General features: G+C 34.2%; 1 protein-coding gene across 1 annotated transcript in view; it reads right to left on the reverse strand.

Annotated features, from left to right (window-relative positions):
- LOC108906933 (high affinity cAMP-specific and IBMX-insensitive 3',5'-cyclic phosphodiesterase 8) overlaps positions 1–25911 on the reverse strand; it is a 168125-nt gene that overhangs the window by 54514 nt on the left and 87700 nt on the right. Inside the window, exons 4-5 of the mRNA XM_023454942.1 lie at positions 4557–4616; positions 3097–3154 (exon numbers count right to left, since the gene is read on the reverse strand). Coding sequence (XP_023310710.1) covers positions 3097–3154; positions 4557–4616 — 118 coding nt within the window. The remainder of the gene's footprint in view (positions 1–3096; positions 3155–4556; positions 4617–25911) is intronic.

Raw genomic sequence — 25911 nt, forward strand, 5'->3', positions numbered from 1 at the left:
GGATATCTGAAATCTTTGATCTACTCAAGGCCAGTTGAAGATATCAATGATTTGCGAAACCGCATTGTAGCAGGGTGTGAAACGATAAAAAATTCACCAGGAATATTTGAACGCATACGCAATTCTATGAGAACAAGAGTAGATGCTTGTATTGAAGCTGAAGGCAATCATTTTCAACATTTTTTGTAGATTGTATTGTCAATATCCGACAGATTTTTATTTTTTGTTACTGTTATAACATTATTCATCATTTGTTCACTTTTAGTCTAAGTTCCAAACTTCTTAGCCTAGTAGAATCATAGGTCAACTATTTGGTTGAGTGTTTTTTAATAAAATGTTATTTAATATGACAATAAATGACATTGACATTTGTTTCTACGGATTCCATTGTAAAGAACAGGCCACTAGATCTTTCGGCAAAATACACTCGCGTTAAACAGCTCATCTTTTTAAAAATACATTACAATACATTTATTTTTTTTTGTCATAAATCCTTAACTTTTCGAAGAAACTTGAAGAGATCAAAAAGTTAGTAAATGAATGGGGTTTTTTAGACATATTTTTTAAAAGGAAAAAATTTTATCGAAAAAAAAATTATAAGAAAAAATGTCATAGGGGTTGATTATTTCAACCCCTTACAAAAATAGTTCAGGGTTGAAAAAAATTCAAAAAGTGTAGTTTTATTGACAGATAATGTTCACCAAGTTTGGTTTCTTTTATACCAAAGACCCCTATTAATTTTCATCGGAAAATCGCCCCTTGAATTTTTTCGGTGTTATTTAGATACACCCTGTATAGTACATTGAATGAGCGAAGATACTTAAAATTGCTCACATGAAATTTTAGAGGACATGCCATTAAACTTGAGGCAATATGTTCATTTTCAACATGACGGTGCCCCTCCACACAATGCAAGACAGGTTACTGAATGGTTAACAGGAACCTATGGACATAGGTGGATAGGAAACAGACCAATCCGTTGGCCACAACGGTCCCCGGACCTTAATCTCGTGGATTTCTTTGTATGGGATCACTTGAAGCAGCTTGTTTATCACATTGTACCGCAACACGAAAATTACTTCAGAGAAAGAATTTATCACGCTTTAAATAATACACAAGGGATTATGTTTAGAGTCTACCAGTCGTTGCATCGTCAATGTAGAACATGCGTAAGGAGCTAACAGAAGTCATTTGGAACATATTATTTAATATTCTTTTATGTTATTGTGTTATTTGCTACGTTTATATTTTTATAAAATAAAATTGCAAAAGTTGTATCTACCAAATGTTACTTATTAATGGTTTCTATTTATAAAATACCTACAGTAATAAGAAATAGATTATTTTGATGCTTGCTAATAACATTTTTCATATCAGAAGTTCAACTCTAATGGAAATAATATTAATTTAAAATTTATTTCCTATCCTTAAGAAACTAAATTTCTTATCAGAAGAACGGTCTTCTATTCAACTAAGATTTTCGTTAAAACGATACACTATATCGATTTTCAACAAGTATACCTTTTTTATATAGAATTGTCCACGGAATCTAAAAATGAATCTCAAATGATTATTAGGTCATTGGAGTAGAAGTTGGGGTAAAAAATCCCGCTTTACTACCCATTCCTACACCACTGACCTATACAAATTTGTAAATTTTACAGTAAATTATGCACATGTGTAAATGTTAACACCATACTCAATTTGAATATAAGCATACCAAAGATTTCGTAAATAATATGATTTTAAAAACCGACCAATACGGCCCTGTACAGTGAAAACGGTGAGATTTACACCCGTTGCACACATGCCGGAACAGGCTAACCGGATCCGTTTACCCGGCAACAAGGTGTACAGAGTCTTATGGCAGCTTTCACACGTGACGGAAGGAGCTATCCGGCGAACGTCTGCCGGGTTGTAGCCGGTCGCCATGACACCCGTTGCACACATGCCGGAACCGGCTAACCGGATCCGGTTAGCCGGCAGTAAGGTGTACAGAGTCTTATGGCAGCTTTCACACGTGACGGAAGGAGCTATCCGGCGAACGGCCGCCACCACTGCCAGCCCGGCTCCCGTGTACCGGCTTTAAATATTTGTACGCAACTATATCGAATGTTTGTTCGCTAGAAGTAGATATAGCATTCGTTATAGCACTGCTTGAATCCAGACCTGTCCAGTGGGACAAAACTGTATCCTTTTCATATTTCTTGGATATTTTTCATATTTTTTGTTTTTTTTTTATTGCAACGACATCGGCAATAGCCAAGCCACGATTCATCTCTTGTCGTCATAAAAATGCAACTGAGACTAATATCGGCCAAACCGGTTTAAAATTAATTTACGTGTGAAAGAGCCAGCCGGATCCGGATAGCCGGGTCCGGTTAGCCGGTCCGGCTAGTGTGCAACGAGGCTTAGACCCTTGCTTTTAAGGCAATTCTGAATTATTTATTGAGTTCTATTTGTGGTTAAAGTTTGATTCACTCGAACTGAAACACTCTGTATAAGGGAGTCTGTGGGAGAGCGGTGCCCCAGATTATTAATTTTTACGATTAGCAAAGCTACAAATATTAATTTTTATTTCTTTGATTTAGTGTTTTCCTTTTTGTAAAAGGTGGAGCTTTGATCAGTAAATTACTGGCGTCAGAAACAACTTGTGCTAATTTCTGTCTGTCAACGTCTACAAAAGTACTAACTGATACAATGCACCTAATTCTTAGACTAATCAGTTTCTTTAATTACAAAAGACCTTAGGCCTTCAAAACAACCCTACATATAAAAAACGTTAAAAACAGAAATAACTTAAAGCTGCTTTTAAGTAACCCTCCCACAGAGGTAGAGGCTGTTTTATCTTGTAAAAAAATAATCGGACACAAAGTTTACATGCACAAGAATGCGGGCTCTGGTATTTTTGTATATAAGGGCCTTTCTTATTAGTAGTCGCAGGAAAAACTGGCACTGGTACAAGGGACCGAATTACAGGATTCTATTTCAAAGGAAAACAAAGTAAACAAGGCTGAACATAAAAGAGAGCTTGGTTTATAAAGTAATGGGCTTTATGTACGGAATTAAAAGTCCCCGAAAGATAAAAAAAATTACCCTATTGAATCCTGAGTCCAGCAGGGTGGCGATCGTGGCGTCATCTTTTTCGAACGCACTAAAACAATATAAAAATCGGTTAACAGAACAGAAATTTGTTGCATAGGAATTTAGTAAACATACTAATCAAAGTAAAAAATGTATAATAAAGTTAAAGAATAAAATATTTCTACTTCAAAAAATAGCGTTTTGAACATAAAACATTTTTTATTATTTCTGTAAAGACATACTTAAGTCGACTAAAAATGATGCAGTCACTAACCAAACATTCGCCAAACTTATATGTGTAAAATATTTGCAGATTATTTGGAAAAAATAAATATAGGCACAAGTTGTGCCATACACACGCACAATGTACAGATGTATAAAAATAACGTTCTATACACGATATGTGTATTTACTAATTGTCTGCATGTCAACAGCTGGCGAATATTTGCTTTTTCTTACGAAAAACCACTCTCAAGGACAGGGTTCAAGGACATAGAGCCACCCAGACAGTGGCTTTTCAACATCCGAGTCTTCAACTAACTTTTGAAGTGAACCGCTGAAGCTGTCTACAGAGCTGCTGATTCAAAACCACCCTGCCAGAGTGAACGACATTAGCAGAGCTTAAAGGACTGTCAAACAAACAATTTCACACAAGGGAAATCACGAAATTCGAACTACGACAAGGGACCAAACTGCCCAACACAAATGCAAGTTCCTACACAGTCGAGACGACAGCAAACATCGTACCGAAGAGTCACTTCAGAAGCCGTGCCGAAACGAGTTTGAACTCAGTTTTTTTCCGGATAAGTAGGCAGGACCAAGTGCCTGCCCAATCGTTTTCTAAATTTCGTACCATTGTACATTCAGTACTACGTGTATTCAGATTATAAATCTAGCATCCACCTTGCTCAGGATTAACCACGACCTTTGGCGGATCCAAAATGTTCTAATGAGCACTTTGGATCCGCCAAAAGAGACAGTGAAAGGGTACGGAACAAGTGCCAAGCAGTAAAACTAGAAGTGCTCCAAAAAATAAATAGTGAAAAAAAGCGCTGTTGAAGGCCAGGCGGTATGTACACTACAAGTTGCGGACAACAGAAAGAGCTTGTCTTATTCTTTAGAACATCAGGTCCGGATTCTACTTTAAGAGGAAATCAGAGAGTCAACAAGTGAGAGGCTCTCGATAGCGTACATTTTCTGAGTACGGTGCGTCGTTGAAGCAATCCGCAGTAACCCAATTCCTCGAGGTCGAGGCTCCATTAGCGACTACTATCGAGAGAAGAGAACGGTATACATCAATATGCACTATCTACACTCTACAGGAAGAGGAATTTGTTTACGATTTTATTATAGACCATTTGTTTACGTTTGGCAAGTGACCGTATCATATAGAGCCTTAGACTTTATAATACATATTCCTCAAACATATATTTTTAAAGAGGTTACTAGAAGACAATTAAAGAAAGACTTACGTTTTTTTGATAATAGCGACTATTACAGTGTGCTGGCTGCCTTTGGTATTGCGTATGGATCTGTAACAAAATTTACAATTAAGAATATTTGTTTGAGGTTTGTTAAAAATTAATTAATAATTTTTCTACGATTAAACTCTGATTGTTAACTACATACGTTTTAACGTTCTTGAAGAATAAATAAAAGTATTAAAAAATTGATCAATTATAATTTATAATAAATGCAATAGGATTTTTTAGCAATCAGTTTTTTAAAATACTGTATATTCGTATTTTCGTAGCGTTCGCTGGATTTGTCTGAGCGAGTGAGTGAGGGAGGCTGGGGGGTGTAAAAGTGGAGGCGAAAAAAGAGAGAGAAGCGAAGATCATCCTATATTCCAAGTTTGTTGTATTAGATCTACTTCGTATTCGGAATCACCTAAAATTAGTTAATTTAGGCCCGGTACTTTGAGTCTTGGTTAAGCCTTGGTTAAGTAATCGCACGATTAGACTGTATATATTATAATTTATTTTATAATGTATATTCACATTCTAATCGCCTGTTTAGTTAATCGAGTCTTAACCGAGACTCAAAGTACCGGGCCTTAATGTGTCAATTTTAATCAATAGATGCCCGGAGAAGGAGGGATATTTTACTATAGATGATATCGTATGCCACCTACCACGCCAGTCTTTGCCAGTCTTTTTGACACATATGTTAGTGACTAGACTAGGTCAGTGAAATATTCGGTTCATACATGTCACGAACAAAATTTCAACGGCATTTTTTTTATTTGTACGTGAAAAACTTTTAACTTTACTTACTTTAATTTCGTCCTATCGGCGCATAACGTCATCAACGAGATAAATTACGCGCTAATGGGGATATTTAGTGATATGCGGTTGGCAGCATTGCATTGCGCTTAATCTCCCCTGTAACAACATGCTCTTGGACTGTTGATATCTCATTTAGTTTTTGTGATATTGTTATCTGAGTGCAACGTGTTTAAATGTCAGTGACGATTTTTGAAATGTGCAATTTTCTGGAACGATGCAAAGAAAAATTTTGAGTGAAAACTTTCACGGAAACGTTTCATTTTTCATGAAAAGTTATCGGCAGTCAGTTGAAGATGATCCTCGACCAGGAAGGCCTATGACGTCAACTGATGACACCCACGTTCAGAAAGTCAAAGATCTGATGCATACAAATCGCCGAAGGATGGATATTTGTGTGCATGAACTACAAGTTTAATGGGTTACAGACCAAGTCGGCAGTGGCTTACTATAGATCCAGTCGGTGAAAGACCTGGTTCGTGAAGGAAATAAGATCTTTTTCTTAAGCAAAATCTTTCACGCCTTTCACAAAGTGTTTTAGGTTTGCTTAAAATACCAGGTCGTACAAAATTACAAATAAATAAAATGTATGAAACATCGTTTTATTATTTTGGAATTATTTGAAATGGAATTTTTAATGGAGGTCACTGTTAATTAATGTATATGATTTTTGTTTCAGAGTTTGGGGGTCTTGAGACTTCTTACACAAACGCTTGACCATCCGTGCCGGCAAATTTGGTTGAGGATAAGCTATCGGCTTTACTACTTTCCGTTCAGATCCAGTGGTCCAGTTCGACATATTAGTCCAAGCATTATAGAGAAAATGCTTACAGAAATGATTACCTGGACAAAAAAAATATGACCGTATAGAAAATTAAATTTTAAATTGAGTTTCTTGTTCTTTAAACTCGATCCAATGTGGCGAACATGGTTAAAAAAATCGCAAAGTTGAAAAAAACGGTTTTTCTAAAATAACTAAAAAAATATAGCACGGATTGAAAAATTTTAAATGAGAAAGTTGTAGGTTTTAAAAAGATCTATCGACTGATTTTTTGAAAGTATCGATTGCTTTGTTACTTTTCGAGATATATCGAAAAAACCGTTAAAAATCTTCTCTTTTCTCTTCTTCTATAACTCGTTTACATTTACGTGCCCATATTTGCTATTTACTGCAAGCATAGCCCGCGGCAAGCCAAAAAAGTACATTTTTGAAAAATTTAAAAATATTAATTATTTTTCGAGATATATCGATTTTTTGAAAAAAAGGCGCTCTCGAAAATTGGCTAGATCTTCTCAGCGGATAGCCCTACAGTAACGATTTTCGGTTTATTTTCTTCGTAAAGAGTTATATTATCATGCTGTTAAAAAATGTTGACGATTTTATTAATTTTAAGGATCAAAAAATGACTGAAAAAGTTGCACTTTTTTGGGTATGTTTTTTTCAAATTACTATTTCAATTTTTATTTTATGAAAATAACTTTTAAAGAAAGAAAACTAAACATTTACGGGTCTATTTTGCTTCTAAGGCGAAAATGCTATAATATTCGTGTTTAGCTACCCCAGATTAAGTACAAAAAAATAATAAAAATTCTTCTATCGAACTAATAACAATTGAAGTTGCCCCTTTGCTCCTATTATAAACAGTTATTACAAAACATAATAAATTTTCGGATTACTGAGGTGGACTTGTATACCTTATAGTATTACTAAGTATTTAAGATATTTAAAAAATAAGTATTTAAAAATATATATTCTCGTGTTTTCAGAGTTCAAAGGTACAGCATACTAGTATGCACTACATTAAAATTTAAAAACACTAATTGGATAATGTTATAGATCATAAAACCAAACGCCAAACCATTGAAAAGAGTTATAACCTAATATTTGTTAGCCCAGATTCTCGGGTTAATTAGTAATTGCAGCTTTTTCTTTTCAAAATTTGTGCCTATTTGAGTCTAAATTTTTTTCAGAACCGTAATTTTTTAAATTATCGACACAATATGTTACTATGGTAATTAGAAAACTTTACTTACAATTAGTGCGATTGTCTGCGGCAGCTACGCAATTCTTTATATGCCCTGAAACGTATCTGTCATCATGACAATGTCAATTTTTATAATTTAGTACCTACGTTCCTGAAAATGTTTATTTAAGAATGTACTATATTTTGCTGGGCATTTTCGGCTAATATACGTATATTTTAATTTTGAAAATAAAACAATAAACCTGACTGAAGGAAGTAAACAACTAATTGTTTGAAATTTATTCCACTGTTGAGATACCTTTATTACTATATTAATTTCACACACACTGTAGACCTATACAGAAAAATTAATATAATATATTTTCATTATCGGCGACATATAATCGAAATAATTAATAAAAATCTACAAAGCTGCTTATAAATTTAAAAATAACATTGTATCTACATACATAAAATAATTACGTCATTTCATATCAGTTATATAGCTTTGACAAACTGATATGATTCACAAAATTATGCCAGAAATTTTTAAGTGATAATTTAAATCCATTTATTTCAGATCGGGACTTCCAAGAGGTCATAAAATTTGTATGTATTTTTTTATAAAACAATTGAAGTATTAGACTTTCGTGGAATTTGTAACAACTTTGCTAATGAAACTTTTCGACATTTAAAAAATCGTGGCATTTTGCTTTTTGTCATTAGGGGTAATCCATAAATTACGTCACACGAATTTTAGGACTTTTGAACCCCTCCCTCCGTCCTTGTCACAGATTGTCACATTTTTAGAATCCCCCCCTCCTGATGTGACGTCACACATTTTTTAAATTTAGGCATGTATTTAAAAATAATCGAGAGAAAACAGCTATTTTAATTTTTTACTTTTTTTTATTAAATAATCTAATAAAATCAACATAAAGTCCAATATTTCAGATAGCAAGAATGCTAAATTCTTAATAAATATAGATCAAGTTCGTAGATTTTTATAGTTTTTTATTCACATCTAAATTTCGCGTTTTAGTATTTTAAATTTTAACATGTGACGTCACAAAACTTTTGACCCCCTGCCCCTTGTCACACATTGTCACATTTCGGTGATACCCTCCCTCCCCATTTACGTGTGACGTAATTTATGGATGACCCCTTATTAAAGTTTTTCAAAAGTTGAACGTAGTGTATATAAAAAATCAAGAATGTAGCATCTAACAGTTTTAAAAGTTTAAGACAAAGCAGGAGATTTTATAAAAAAACAAAAATTTTCATAATTTACAAATAAAAACAAAAGTATTTACTGGAGTGGAAGATGCTCTAACAATGCTATAGTATTTATCTAACTGGGGACGTTCAAACAATACCAGTAGATCTGTAGAGTGATGTTTTGTTAAATATTGTCAACTACCACTAAAGAGAATAATGGATCTCATATCATTTAATAGTTATTTTATACAGTGTGTGTCGGGAGAATCGCACCAAACTACAGCAAGGGATTCTACACGTCAAAATATCAAAATAATAAGAATCAACTCAAATGTTATACGATTTTCATTTGTTTTCAAATTTTAAAAATTTTAAATCAGTGTACGTCATGTTCAAAAGTAGGATATTTGTCAGTGACATTTTATGTTGCAATAGTGTAACATTTGATCACACGTTTGTATGATCAAAGTGTTACAAAAATAATGTCAAGAACTTGTACAAATTTAGAAAATGCAATAAGGTGTTTCTTTATGGTTTTTATAATAGGAATGCTAATGCTGCTGTGGAAGAATATCATCAACGGTTTCTACATCACAGATGTTCTAATAAAAATGTATTTATCAGAGTATAACATCTGAACGAGCTTATCGACAAAGTTTAGAAATATAAAATATTCTGGGTCCAGTAGAAAGCATTGCTATTCAATTGGTTATTTCACAAAAAAGAGTAATAAAAATCTTTCACGAGCAAGGCTTATACCCATACCATGTACAGAGAGTAAAACTCCTACAACTGGAAGATTATGCAAAACGTTTCCAGTTTTTTCGATGGACCAATAATAATCTTGTTGTATTGCGCATACTTTTTACGGATGAAGCAACATTCACCCGTGACGACATAACTAATACTTCGAACTTTCATGTATGATCAGACGAGTCCTCACAAAAAGTAATTTTAAGCATACGTTTTCGGTAAACGTATGGTGTGGTATCGTCGATAGTTATTTAATTAGCCCTTTCATTTTGGAGAATTACTGTTTATGAGGCTGGTTCAAAAATGAAGTGTGCAATGTTGGAGTACGGGAGGCACTAATTCGATGTATCATCAGTACTGCAGCACTTACATATTAAAGAAAGACATGCAGCAATCAGGAGAGCTGCAGACGCCCTTCGTAGATGACATCGATAGGGTTTAGAGGTCGACTGTGGTGTTTTTGAACATTTAATCAAAGAACACTATTATTAATAGAATATAATTATTTTTTATGATTGAAATGTACGTCACAGCTTGAAATCAAATGAAAATCGCATAACAACATTTGATTTGATTTAATCTTATTTTGACGTGTAGAATCCATTCCTGGAGTGTGGTGCGATTCATCCTGTATTAACATGTGTTACTTAAAAAACCTTATTTTTGTGAAGAGGAAAAATTGTAGAGGAATGTGTGGTAGCCCAATCAAGTAGGTAATTCTGATCACTTCATTTATTTACGGCAAATGAAATGCACACAAATAAAAAGAAATTGAGCCATTTACAGAGTTTTTCAGTTGCATTCAGTGTGCACTGAGACTATTTAATAATAATAATAATAATAATAATAATACAAGACGAAGACATACTCAGTGAGCATGTAAAAGCGCAAATAAATCGAAAATATTGTTAGAATTTGATGAATTAATTTACGAGATTTTAACGGAAATGGTGTTGTGTGCCGCTAGCATGCTTGTAGTAAGGTAAAAAAGTACTGTCGGAGAATGTAGGTCAAAACCATTTTGGCAATATAAGCCAATACGGTCAAATAGGCTGAAAATGTGGTATGTTATGCTTCATGACATCCTGATCAAAAGTCCTCATGGGTCCACCGTTCGAAAACGGTCAGTTTTAGAGATATAAAGAGTCAAAGATCAAGAATATCGGTACCCGCTAATGTCATAGTTGAGACTAGCATATAATGTAGGGAGTTGCTTAACGTTATTACTCTAATGTATGTGCGCATTTATGAACATTCATTCTCTTACATCTTCTGTAAATAATTAAAATATCAATAATTTTTTTTTACTTAATTAAAAAAAATAGGATAGAAAAAGATCCTACTCTCATAAATTTGCATATTGAAATATGATTTTTTGAGAATATTTCAAAGTAAAAAAGCGATATTCTTTTTCAAAAAGTATTTTTCTTGTTTAAAAATCAAAAACCACCTAAAAAAAATAAAAATTATTATATTTATACAGGGTGTTTTGTATCAGAACCGACACAGAGCGGGGACATGTAGGGGAACCCAAAATGTGGTGATTTAACGCAACTTATCTTTATACTAAACTTCGAAAAAAATCAATATCTCAATTATCTTTGAACTTGCCAAATGCCAAAATGCCAAATTTGGTACACGGTACGTACCAAGAGCATTAATCAACAGTAAGTAGAGTTCAATTGAAGCATTTTAAACGGTTGATAAGGGATGATGCACCATTAAAATGTGACAGAATTTCCGTTGGCGGATTTAAAAAATTATGACTTTATTTTATGGGGAATTTGACATGGAATGCCTCTTATATACAAATATTATATGGACTTGATGTCAAAAGTGTCAAATGTATGTTATATTTCCAACACATAACCAATAGTAGAGGAGCCCAAGAGGGGATTTTGGGAATTACTCAAGCGCGGCAGAATAACATATGGGGGATACCTTGCACCCTCTTGAGTACCTCCACCATAAGTCCTCTATATAAGGCCGCGCGTGTAGGGCAGCCAATCAGAATAGTAAAAAAAAAATCGATATTTTAAAATACTCCAGCGCGTCAGATTAAGATATGATGGGTTAATTACATGCTGAAAAGTGTGCATTTCAATAATCTGACGATTTGAGCGTGACGTAAGGCAGTCGGAAAGTTGCAAAAAAAAACGTCACCTCGACATTCTCGAGCGCGGTCGATTTTTTTTTATTTTGAAGGAAATAATTCAAGGATAACGGGAAAAATATAATCTGCCGATTTTCACAAGCCGAAGTAACAAAAATCGTTAATAAAGTTTAGCGCGTGCAGCTGCAGGGAAATACATGTGTTGAAACTCCGTTAGGAAACTCCGGGAGATGATTCTATGAATTAAAATAATAGCATTATGTAATGAAAACTTTTTTCGAATTGTCAATTGTTTGCAAGTTACAGCTTGTCGAAGTTCATTTTTTTTAAATTTTTTTATTTAAATAACTTATGCAATTCATGTTCGATTAGTCTCTCATTTGGCACACCCACTAAGTAGATGAAGCTCTATTGGACCAGTCAGAGAAAAGTTTCATTATGCGCCGCTAGAGGGCACTTTACCTAGAATTCAGAATTTGTTTGGTTCATAACTTTTTTCTCTTGCTAGACATCACAGAAATTTAAACATTATTGAAAAGAGAAACAATATCAGAAAAAAATATGTACTCTTTGTTCATGCCGATAAATGTAACCGTTTGCCAGGAAATCGCTATTAATTTTGATAATTCTTTCTGTAATTACAGAGTGTCCCGAAGTTAATGCAACAAAACTTGGTCACAGATTCTTAAGACAAATTTAGGGGGCCCGTATTTTTTATTTTTGCCAAGTGGCCCCCTCTTTCGGAGTTAGAGCTCCCTGAAGTCCGCCCCTAAGAATAATATTTTTTTAAGATTTAGTGATTCAGAGATATCTGAATCATTAAATTTGGTACACAGGGGTTTTATGACATGTGGAATCTTAATTTTGTAAAGTTACTACCCATCAAGAAAACGATAAAAAACTTTAAATATATAGTTTTTTTTAACCTCGACCATAAATTTTTTTCACGTCTTTATCATTTGCAATTTTATCAGAGAAAAAGATTACCGAAAGTATATATTATATGTGTTTATATGTATTATAATTATTAAAAGAAATAGATTTACGTGTGCAGAAAATAAAATAAATTTGTATGCTATTTTCCGTGCTTTTTATTGGTCACATTCAGTGATTTAAAAAAAAAATATGAAAATTTTTTTTTTCAAACCGTCAGATTAAGAAAACCCCTCCAAATAATCGTCAGATTATGGATCAGCACGACCAGGGCATCAAGCTGAACCGTCTATATGAAAATCTGACGCGCTCGAGTATTTCAAAATGGCGATTTTTTTTTGTATTTTCAAAAAGCTGCCACGAGTTTGCGTCACATCCGAATCGTCAGTCTTTTGAATGGGAGCTTCGTTCGGGTTCACTTAACATCCCCTCTGAATATCTGACCCGCTCGAGAAAATTTTTTTTTCCCATTTTTAACCTTTCCATATGACCGCCCCCACCATCCAAATCGGCAGATTAACATATCTCCGTTATCGGAGACACGTAGGGCATATACACTATCAATATCTGACGCGCTCGAGTATTTCCATGTGACTGTTTTTTTTTTACATTTTTGAAAGCCTGTTGGCGCTCCCCCCACCGGTTAAAGGGTATACATCATATAGCCTTTTTTTCTTTCTACCATCTAATCTTCAAAATCCAATCGGTCCCTACGACGCTCGAGTAAATCCCCGTTTAGCATCGTGGGCTCCCCTACTACAAGCACAAACCCTGAGAATACTAACTCAAATTTATCAATGATTTTTAACATTAATACTACATCAATTACATATGGATGTACGTACGTCCGAAATAGTAGCAGTTGTTCAGATTTTTATATTGACCACATCAAACTCATCTCGAATAACTAACCAAGTCTATAAAACACTTGAAATATACAAATATAGTTTTAATTAAGTTTAAACAATCCTTTTTATTTCATCCAGACGATAAATTAATCAAGAACTGAACCGGTACTCGAAATAGTGGCGCTAAATATGTTGACATAATATTGCATACCTACATTTCCTTATTTAAATATGTTTTTGAGTTTTATAAAGTGCATTTTCGTGTTTCGTGCTTTTTTTCATTTCATTATCACAAATGTGATTTCAAGTGTAATTAAGTTACTTAAAAAAATGTCAAATTGAAACTACAGATGTTATGCAATGATTACAGATTATTATAGTAAATAATATCAAATTTTCATATCACTCTATCAAGGTAGTTCCACTCTACTACTACTACTTATATCTACATTACTTGTAATTTGATTGAAAGCAATACCTAGTTATTTTATTTAAATTAATGCCACTGGCTAAGTACAGACAGGGTTGACTCATTTCGACAATTTTGGGTGCCGTTCCTTGTATTTTTTGAAGGAATGATGAATAGATAAATAGTAAAGATGTCATAGGCTCGACTTTCTCGAAAAATTAAAAGGTGAAACCGTGTGACGTCAAATAATTTAATAATTATTTTATTTGGGACAATGTAACGGCAATTTCTATTCAGTTTTTTTATATATTTTCACCAATTTTTCAAATAGAACACTTTACATATTTTTCGATTTATGAAATATGCGTTTTACGCATAAATAACGATGTATTTCAAGAATAATAATTGTTTCTGCGAATAGCGATCTGTATAAAAATTAAATGACCTAACAAAAAAAAATTATTAATGGACTCACCTTTGGGCAAAATTGGTTTTTGGTATATCACTGTGGAACTCAATAGGATAGGTGAGGGAAAATGAGATGATTTCTTAATAATAAGCGATAACAATAAACTAATTAGTTTAAAACTAGACAATCTAGGTATCGCGTGTGCGTTTCGATTCGAGACTGCATTTTTTACCTTTCTACTGATATCGGTATAGAGATATGTATTTTTAATTTCTCTTAACTGTAGGCAACCAATACTACCCTAAATTTAAGAATGCCTAAACAATAATTATTATCAGGTCCTTTAACTTTTCATACTAATGCTGCAACAATTACAATTTAGTCTAAACTTTATCTGCTTACTATTCTCGACAGACACACCCTCTATTAAAACACCCCATACTTGGGTATCAAAAAACACTTTCCCTCTCCTTCCGCGGTTAGTTGAGTTGGCTCACGTATCTCTGTTGGATGGAATGAGGGTGCAACTCACTTGTTGCTGTATCGATCATTTTCACCGCGTACCCCGCCTCGTGAATAGAGCACGATGCAGATGTAAGTCTGTGTATTAAAGTTAAATCAAGTCAAAACATGCTACAATTTTGCTTGTTTTAATAAATAAAACCAAAAACACATACTTTCGAACAGGATTTTTAAATACAATTTTAACACTAGTCATTGGGTAAAAGCTGTCTCAAATTATTCCCAAACAAAATAAAAATTATTTTCATTTTTCAAACGTTGTCCTTACAGACGAATATCAGTTACGAATCACAACCTCCTTCTAAAATTGCAATTCCTCCAAACTGCATGGGTTAAGAAATGAAGAAAGATATGACTGTATTTCATAAGTGCTTTGTAGTACACGGAAATCTAATGAAACTTCAATTGAATTCCTTGAAGTTTAAAACAGTTATATAGAAGTTATTAAGTACTAGAGCTGTTACAATCGGTCCGCCAGCCATTGGCGCCGCGCCGTCAGTAAGCCATGCGAACTGCCTAGCTGTCGATTTAGTCGCCGATTTCCCTGTAATGGAACGATATCTTTTACGATTTTAGTTATCCTTTGATGCATGCATAATTGTGTGTAATTATGTCGAGCGTCGTTACTGCCTAAAAAACAGCAATACTATACTGACTAAAAAAACATATAAAAACTATTCAGGTGAAAAAAAAAACAGATATACAGGCTGTCTACTATAAGAGGGCCACTCTTATGAATCTCTCTTAATATACGACGCACGTCAAAAAACTTTATATGTTTTTTGTTACATTTGTTAACCACAAACCATGCCTTACATTTAGTATCACATTCTCAAGTCATGGCGGTAACACCTCTCTTAAAAGGTGTTAATATGCGGGATCATTTAATTGATTGATGATGGTGACTGATGATAATAATAATAACAATAATATATTTATTTCATAAGACTTTACTCATACAAAGTACCGAAAATTGTCGAAAGTATGTAACACAAATAAAAAATGACAAGATATAGAACATAATTACAAAATATAGAATAAAAATTGCAATAAAACATTAAAAATTACAAAAAAAATTAAAATAAAAAAATTAAAATTAAAAACCAGACTCATTGAAGACACAACACATATACTCATCAATACTATAGAAGGTATACTGCAAGAGAATTCGCTTACTTTGTTACGAAAGAGAACACAAGAATTTATCTGTTTAATATGCGTTGGCAACTTAGTATATAATTTAATGGACATAATAAAAGGGTCATTAGCCGTTAACGTTAGACGATGCTGGGGTATTTTTAAATTAATTAAGTGATTCTCTGATATTATAGCCAGAAGACTGACTTGTATTAGCACGTGTAATGAAATTTGTTAAATGGTTTTTCACATATGTAACACAGCTCAAAATATATAGTGAATAAACTGTAAGAATACCTAATCTTTTAAATAAATGTCTGCAAGAATCTCGTGCCTTTGAATTAGTCATTGTACGTATAATCTTTTTTTGGAGAATAAATAAATCTTTAATACGTGAAGAGTTACCCCAACAAATAATGCAGTAGCTTAAATTAGACTGAACATAACCAAAGTAATACATTTTTAAAATTTGCAAACCTACAAATTTACCTAAACGCCAAAGAACAAAACAATGTTTTGCCAAATTATTCAGCAATTCGTTAATATGATTTAACCAAGATAACTTTGAATCCAATAGGACTCCCAAAAATTTTACTGTAGTATTTTGTTGAATAGTTTTATTGTTAAATTTGACTAATATACTACGATTTATTTCCACAAAGTGCCGCAATAGATTCCGATTTAACTCCACAGAAGTGTCATCTGCGAACATTGTTACAAATCTTTTTGAGTTAGCAATCATTTCAATGTTATTAATAAAAAGTAAGAACAAAAATGGGCCTAAAATGCTCCCTTGAGGGACACCTAATTGACATTTAAAAGAACTTCTTGAGCTATTAAGCCAGTTCAGCGCATGAACTCTTATGCCATACCTTTCTAACTTGCTTAACAAAAGTGTCACTCATCAACTACATCGAATTTAATATAAAGCTATATAAAGATAAAATTGCATCTTGTGCCGCCAAACTTTTTCTAAATCTGAACAGATTTTTATTAATTATGTTATTATTTTCTGCGAAACTTAATATTCTTAAATAAAATAGTGATGATTAGGTAATGCAGCAGGTCGTATTAATCTGTCTCTCAGAGTGTTAATCTTGACATATTAACTAAAGCGTTGTGGATGACTGGCTCAAACAACAGCGTGTAAACTCTAGTCAGTAAAAACGTTTATGTTATGAGAATTGAAAACTCAGTTTCTCGTGAATCCTGTGTTTGAGTGAAATTGCGAAATTAGAAATGTTACCCTGTTCTCTCAAAACCCATGTGCAAAATGTTAATGTGGCATCACAGTGCTTACTCACACATTGAATGTGGTAAGGGTAATAGTTCTTCAAACAAGAGCCAATAGCTACATGAGCCGCAATCACCTTCAGAGTTTTCTTCCACTTCCTCCAAAATTTGCTCTTCTACTTCGGGTGTGAAACCAAATCTAGGTCTTTCAAAGTCAGTGAAGCTATACGAAATATTTCACACGCTCATGAAACTTGATGAATATTCGAGAACAAGAAACTGGTCTATTAGAATAAGCCTCAACATATAGACGACGAGCTTCAAGTCCATTACCATTGGCACATCCATGTATAAATTACATATCTTTTTGCATTGGTCTACAATGACATTTATTTGTTTATTAGATATTAAATAACATACAATCCAAGCAAACAATAAAAATTGTAGGAAGTCTAACATTTAACTATTTTTATTGATATTCATTAAGAATATTCGAATTTTAAAATAAAATACAAGGATTAATTAAATTTTCTGTGAAATTTAGAATACATTAATTAAGTATTAAAGAAACAAGTAAAATTTGTGTTGCCATGCGCGCACGTGTGTGTGTGTGTGTGTGTGTGTGTGTGCGTGTGCGTTTCTGCGTGTCTGCGTGTCTGCGTGTGTGCGTGTCTGCGTGTGTGCGTGTGTGCGTGTGTGCGTGTGTGCGTGTGTGCGTGTGTGCGTGTGTGCGTGTGTGCGTGTGTGTGTGTGTGTGTGTGTGTGTGTGTGTGTGTGTGTGTGTGTGTGTGTGTGTGTGTGTGTGTGTGTGTGTGTGTGTGTGTGTGTGTGTGTGTGTGTGTGTGTGTGTGTGTGTGTGTGTGTGTGTGTGTGTGTGTGTGTGTGTGTGTGTGTGTGTGTGTGTGTGTGTGTGTGTGTGTGTGTGTGTGTGTGTGTGTGTGTGTGTGTGTGTGTGTGTGTGTGTGTGTGTGTGTGTGTGTGTGTGTGTGTGTGTGTGTGTGTGTGTGTGTGTGTGTGTGTGTGTGTGTGTGTGTGTGTGTGTGTGTGTGTGTGTGTGTGTGTGTGTGTGTGTGTGTGTNTGTGTGTGTGTCTGTGTGTGTGTGTGTGTGTGTGTGTGGGTGTGTGCGGGTGTGTGCGGGTGTGCGGGTGCGTGCGTGTGCGCGTGTGTGCGTGTGTGCGTGTGTGCGGGTGTCATTAAATTTTGTCTTGCCATAAGTACACTATCCAGAAAATCACATTTTGCAAATTTTCTCGAAAACGAGGTGTTCTATCGAAAGGAGTATTTTTTCATAAAATGCCACTATTATTTCAGCGACGTGGCAGTTCTGCTAAAAAAAAAGATGACGCCTCTGAATTTTCGTTCTTGAATTATCTCATTTATTATTGCCATATTCAAATAGTTCACATTTTTTAATTAATTCAAATTTGCATCCCAAAAACTTATACAATATTTTATTGGTCAATTGGAACTATGTACGCGAAAAGGATTTTTCTTCAAGTCGACCATAACATCTTTGTTTACCTTATAATTCAAGTTTCCCGAGACTACGTCACGAGGTTCATCAAACTCCCACGCAAGAAAAACAAAAGGAACACGATACATCATCTCAGATCCGTTCGTCAAGATTGTGTGTACAGTTTCCATCATTTTCTCAATGTCTCGTTATCGAACGATCCATATGAGGCGGCCAGTCGATTACCTACATATTGATTGACAGACAATTTTGCGGAAGCTCTGAGAAAAACAGGTGGAACTCAAGCTGATATACGAGTAGCTCCGACCTGCATTTTAGTATCTACCAAAGCAGGAGTTATAATACTAAAAAATAATAGGATCGACTCTAATTATTTAGTCTTTCTTCATGATACGGGGTATTCGAATTTTCAGATGCACCAACAAATATAGCAACATTCAGAAACGCTAAATAAAAACGGGGAATGAAAATTCGCAGAGTTAAGAAACGTTAAATGTATGTTACGACTCTTTTTTTGAAAATATTTTCTACACCTTTTTCATCCAAACAAATTTTTATTTGCCCATTTTCTCATAAAAACCACTAGGCCATATTGCCTTACAGTATAAATAAAAAGAAAAAGTAGAAGAAAAGGAAAATGACCCTATATTTTAGACACTAACTTAGCTGTGGAAGAAAATAAATTCATTCACTTCAGCCCGCCAACTGGCCCGTGATAGTGATCTTAATCACAAGAAAGTTTTAAAAATACTTGAGAAAACATGAGAAAAAACGCCCATATAAAATACAAGCTGTTCACGAGTTAGTAGAAGATGACCCAGATCGACGAGTTGAATTTTGCGATTTACTGATGAATCATATCGATCAAAACCATTTATCTTTTACATTAATGTGAACGTAAATCGCCAAAATTGTTGTTATTAGGCTGAAGAGAACCCTCATTGAATGAGGGAAAATCATAATCAGCGCCCACAGAAAACTAACGTGTGGGCCGCTATAATACAAGATAGAGTAGTGGACCATCTTTCTTTGATGACAATCTTAATGGAGCAAGATACCTTCGTTTTCTCCAGTTATTCCCAACATGATGGGTCTCCCGCATACTACGCTGTTATTGTTCGCCAATATCTGGATAGAATTTTCCCCGGTAGGCGAATAGGACAACGAGATGCCTTCGAGTGGCCAGCACGGCCTCCAGATCTTACACCCCGGATTTTTTTGTAGGGACATCACAAAAGTAAGGTTTACATACAAAAATCGAATAACATTGATGAGGCAAGGGAAATAAGAGGATATAGAACCAGGGCAATAACACCGGAAATGTTACGTAATGCAAGGGAGGAAACTTATCATAGATTGGGATGTTGCTCACAAGTAAATGGTGCATAATTTTAGCAATTGTTACGTTGAAAAGTAATACTTAACAATTAAATTTTAATGTTATGCAACCTTCAACCTGTCAAAAAATAATAAATGTGATCAGTACGCTGGATTCGTGTTTCTGGCACCTTTCCAATGAGGGGTCACACGCTATATTGTTGCATTTGGAAAAAAAGTTGTTGGAGGTTTCTGCTGTCCTTGCTACATTTCGTATAATGCTTAAAATTTATTCCAGTTAAAGTCTCCACCCTGTATATTCCTACAATGTAGAGTGCAGTTATAAAAATGCAACGGTTGTGTTACTTTTTGTTAGAATAAAATTACATAAAAGAGACTAAAGAGATCCCGGCCCATACATCTAACCCTTACCACATTGCAGCAGCCCTAGCATTTCCGATCTCTACTCATCAAGCTACAAACGTTCTTCTTTATTAATTCGCTATAATAGTTTATTGTTTAAATACTATAAATTCAACACCATAATACGCAATCTCAAATCACGAAATAAAAATTGTGACCAATGATTTTGTCTTAAAGTTAGAACCAATATGTCTAATAAAAGCGTTATACAGTTTTTTCGTAAATAAAAAGCTACATAACTAAAATTCATGTCTATTAAAGAGATGTGAAAAGAATCATCAAGCGAATTTTCCCATATTAATATGCATTTTCCTCTTTTTTTTCTATTTTCTAAACTTTGTCATTAAATTCCCCACAAGTCTGCACCACTGTTTCCTATCATTATTTTCACAAGTGATCAATTGCCTAGTGTGAAACATTTCTTGAAACTGATCAGTCGAAGACAAAAAAACTAACAGAAAATCATAGATGGTCAAATGTAGCTAACAAGCGCAAACACGCGTCTAGTGAGCCGTGGAGAAATCGTCAGTCGAAGGTTATATTCTCTGAAGCGTGGATAACTTCGCGAGGCGAAACCTGAAAAAATAAAATCTAGCCGTCATACTTTATTATTGTTGAGGGTGCGTTCTGTCGACCTGCAGGGTGGAGTCAAAGGGTTGGCGTAAACTCTCCGGAGAACTGCACCTGTTGATGACAAAATTCAAGGCCACAATATATTTACATATTTACATTGTAATCTCATCAACTCGTAGGAACTTATGATAATCTTAAAATTAATTTGCATAATTTTTTTTTAACTAGTTAAATGTAAAATACTGCATTTATATGATGACATACATAAGTTTTGTATATTTATGTTTGAAAAAAACCTCTACGCAATACATATAAGCCCAATAAAATCAGGTATTTTTTTTGGGACAAACCTACCTACCTAAATTTCAAAATTTTACTTAACTTTCCAATCAGAGCGCTGGCCAAAGTAGAGACACATGTTCAAGGGGATCCAAACTACGTTACACGTGCAGCAGAAGGCGCGGGGCGGAAATTGATGTTTTCGTTTATGTCTCTAAAAAAGTTCTGCAGAGTTTAGAAGAATCTCCCAGTTGCTTTAAATACTGAAGGCGCAGTAGACGATATTACCGGAGGCTGATGCTGTTGGCAGAGCAGCCGCCGACAACGCCTGCAAAATACACCTCAGTTTTGAATTTGGAAGCTGAAAAGTTTTCTGAATATTGCGGAATTCGAACTGAGGAACCACAAAATAACAACAAAAATACTATGTCAAAAATGCAAGTCGATCATTAGTTGCAGTTGGCGATATTCCAAAGATGGGTAAAATCCAGAGACCCCTATGGTCCAGACCTAAGGTGGACTTCGTTACAAGACCTCTTCGGGCACATCAAGAGCCGTCATCGAACGTCAAACCTGATGCCTTCCAGTTCAATAACCAGCAGTACATGTGTATGTTCTAAATTTAATAGATAGTTTTATACAGGGTCGGAAAGTCCCCATGGTTCATCGGCCGTTACGTGAGAGCTATAAAGAAAGTCATAGAAATCCGTGCGATAGAGAAAGATGGCTATAAGAAGTGGATCTTATTTGTGGAAGGGCGAAATGGGCGGTGACTATTAGACGCCTTCATTATAGCCATCTTTCTCTATCGCACGGATTTCTATGACTTTCTTTATAGCTCTCACGGAACGGCCGATGAACCATGAGTACTTTCCGACCCTGTATAGGGTGTGGCGTGTATAATTTATAAAAATTAAACTACAGCTTCCTGATGACATTTATACGAAAATTTCTATCTTCGCGTTTTTTTTTGTGAATTAAAGTTCATTTATTCAACGAAAATGAAAGCCGACCCTGTGTTATTTATTAAAAACTTTGGAAATGTTTTTATGCGACCCAAGATGCAACCTTATAATTTAAGTCGGTATAATCTAATACTAGTAATATTAAAAGAAGTTACATTGTCAAAAAATTTGTGCAGTCAACTGATTTTGTATTTGTATTGGATTCATTATTCACTTTATTATTAAATATTAAGCATCATCTATGGACATACTAGTGTTAAAAAGTGAAAGATTGTAATAGTGACAGTAATTTTTATAAAGAAGTAAAAAATAAGAATAGCGTCCGATTACATTAAAAACGAGATTCTTATTTCTTACTTTGCTTAATTTGTTAGTTTGTGCACACACTAGTTTTACAATGAACCGAGAAAACAATGCATTTACTATTTCCGAACGTGTCGATATAGTGTTAGTGTATGGTGCAACCGGAGGTAATGCGCTCGCGGCGATTAGGTTGTACCGGGAACGATGACCACAACGTCACCCCCACAATATAAACCTACAGTGCGTTCAGCGGCTGCGAGATACGGGAAGTGTTATTCCTCGAGGAGAAGGACGTGGTCAGGTAGTGAACCTTATTGTTGAAGATGTAGTTTTGGAAAATCTTGACGAAGACCCCACAATTAGTACTCGACGACACAGCAAGTAGGAACCTCATCTCCTACCGTACATCGCATCTTAGGGCTGCACCCCTATCATCTGCAATCAGTTTAACATATTTTACCCCCGGATTGTGATCAACGAACGCGTTTTTGCAGATGGTTTTTACGGCAATGTGCCAATCAAGTAGACAGATGAGGCGACATTTACCCGTGATGAAGTGAATTTCCATAATATGCACATATGGGCCGATGAAAATCCTCACGCGATTGGGGAAACTCATTTTCAACATCGGTTCTCGATAAATGTTTGTGCTGGCATAATAAGCGATGTACTTGTGGGTCCCTATTTTTTTGAAGGACGACTAAATGGACCAACATATGCTGACTTTTTGGAGAACCGGTTGCCTGAATTATTGGACGATGTTTCACTACAAGTTCGGGCACGCATGTTTTATCTTCAAGATGGAGCTCCTCCACACATTACTCGAGAATTAACGATTCTTTTGAATGAAATGTTTTCCTCAGATTGGACGCTTTGGTCCTATGCCGTGGCCACCTCGGTCACCCGATCTAACTTCAATGGACTTTTATCTTTAGAGTAACTTGAAGTCATTGGTTTACAATACTCCAAGTGGAAGGTGGAAGAATTGCGAAACCGTATACTTGAAGCTGTTGACACAATTAGGGGAATACCTGCAATTTGGGAAAATATTCGCCAAAATTGGGTGCGTCGGTACCATGCCTGTATCCGCGCTAATGGGGATCAATTTCAATATTTTCTCTAGAAATGGTAAGTTTTATTTTGTTTTGTTTCATATTTTAATGGAGTTTGTTTAGTGCAGTTGGCAACAACAGATGCTTATGGATGTGGTTGGTTTTATTTGCGAACTCTGGCAGTAACAACAATGCATTTAAAATAGTAATTACTATTAATGATTATAATAAGAAAATATTAAAAAGTTATTTTTAAAAATATCTATTTTTTGTACTTTTGCATTGAAAAATTCCCCAAAAATTGAGAGGTACATATATTTCTATCTTTCAACAACAATTTGTTTACGCGGCTGATCTACAGCATCGTACAGCAATTTAATTTGAGCTAAATTTTTCCAGAAAATAATTAAAATGAACTTAAATCTCCCATTGCTTCATAACACCCAGGATTTGTTCACCCTGCGGTAAAGATCTTGAATGGCAAAAACCGTTACTCAATCCCATTCCAATATGAGGGTGTATGATCCCCTTAACACGATAAAATATAATGAAACTGAGCAGATCAATCATATTCAACGACAATACATTTATTTTAATGCCTCATATTTTTTAATGATTTGATGTAAACAGGGCGATCTGTACTGGAGCTATGACGTCATCAATTTTTTTAAGTGGTAAATGGTTGCTTTTAAATTATTTACATAAAATTCCACTAAAAAATTTCCTTCAGAATGTTTTAATTTTTACGTTTAAAAGTTAAAAATGTATCTAATATATGTACATATTACTACCGAGATAGATTTCTTCAATGGAGAATAGTACTTATACATTCTGCATTGATCCTCCCTTCACGGAATTATTATAAAAAAAATATACAATTTGAAATTGACGTGTCTAAGGGTTTTTCCTAAGAAAAATTATATACCGGGTGATTCAGTTTGGTATTCGCGGCCCTGAATCTCTTTTATTTTGACAAATACCTATGACAAACCCTATATATTTTTAAATCGCCGCTCAAACTCTATCAAATGACATTATTAGATCGTCTCCATGGTAACATATGTCAAAATTGCTATAGTCAACTGTTTTTATTCAAATGGCACACTATATATTTTTTTCTATAGTTTCATTAAAAATATTGCTAGAAAAACAGAAAAAAAGATGAACCCTACTTTTCGTAGCTTTATTCTGAAAAATGATAATCAGCTGTGGAAACAAGTTATTATGTTTTTTAAAGTAACATATTTTATTTTTAATACGATAATAATATAACAATTTAAAACAATGCTTATTTCAAATGTTCGAAATGACCTCCATTTGCTTCCAAACACAGAATAGCTCAGTTTATCACTCCCTCTCTACAAACACATTTTACTTTTTCTTCATTTAATCTCCGAGAATCTACTATTTATTATTCTGTTTTTAAGATAAATATCATTTAGGTAAGACCAAAGAATGAAATCTATAGGGGTGAGACCCGGAGATCTAGCAGGCCATTTAACATCTTTATCGAATGTTCTTCATCTCTTGCCCTTCTGAGTTTAAAAACTCTTCTTTTCTTTTGAAAACTTCCATCTGCCATCTGCAAATTCCTGGCTAACTTTTCGAAAATTTTGTCTGATGGAAGTTGTCTCTGCGGGAAACGATGTTGGCACCTATAAATACCTGGCAACTTTAGCGTTCTTTCAACCTTCTCCATAAATTAAAATCATATGTAGTTTTTCTTGGTTACTGTAAGTATTCATGTTCTAATTATTAGTTATAGATATAATAGGTAGGTACAAAATGTCAATTATTTTGACAAACCGTTATTTAGAAACGTTAAAATTCAGTTGTTTCCGCAGCTGGCTAACATTTTTCAGAATAAAGCTAATGAAAGTAGGGTACATCTTTTTTGCTGTTTTTCTAGCAATATTTCTAATGAAACTATAGACTTCCTTATATAGCTGAACGCAGAAAAAAAATATCTTCCAGAATTGATAAAAAAATATATAGTGTGCCATTTGAACAAAAACAATTGACTATAGCAATTTTGACACATGTTACCATGGAGACGATCTGATAATGTCATTTGATAGAGTTTGAGCGGCGATTTAAAAATATATAGGGTTTGTTATACAGCTATTTGTTAAAATAAAAGAGATACGAGGCCGCGAATATCAAACTGAATCACCCGGTATACCTCATATTTTATTAAATTTATGCTTAATATTACGAATACTTATAACATGTAGGAACAAAAATACGCCGTTGTGAGTTCAGATAAAATAATAAATACATGCAAAACGGAACAATTTTATTGAAAAAATGTTATGTTCAGCGCCAAAAATAAAGCGGTCGGCTCAATATTAGGTAATTCATGACAAAAGTTAATATAATAATAAAGTTAATATATTCAAAATTTATGAACCTATTTTTGTTTCAAGTAATAACACAATTGAGTACTTATTTGATAGAAATTGTTCAAACTGTGTAACATTTCTAAGCACGTACATTAATTGTACATGAGCCTGAATTTTTCGAAAATGGCTTGATTTTCGGTTTTTTTTTGTAGAGATCAATAATTCTCTAAAATTTAACAGACTTAACACTTAACAGTTACTTCCAAATGCTATC

The sequence above is a fragment of the Anoplophora glabripennis genome, unplaced genomic scaffold (genome assembly GCF_000390285.2).
Source record: "Anoplophora glabripennis isolate ALB-LARVAE unplaced genomic scaffold, Agla_2.0 scaffold297, whole genome shotgun sequence".
Taxonomy (NCBI): Eukaryota; Metazoa; Arthropoda; class Insecta; order Coleoptera; family Cerambycidae; genus Anoplophora; species Anoplophora glabripennis.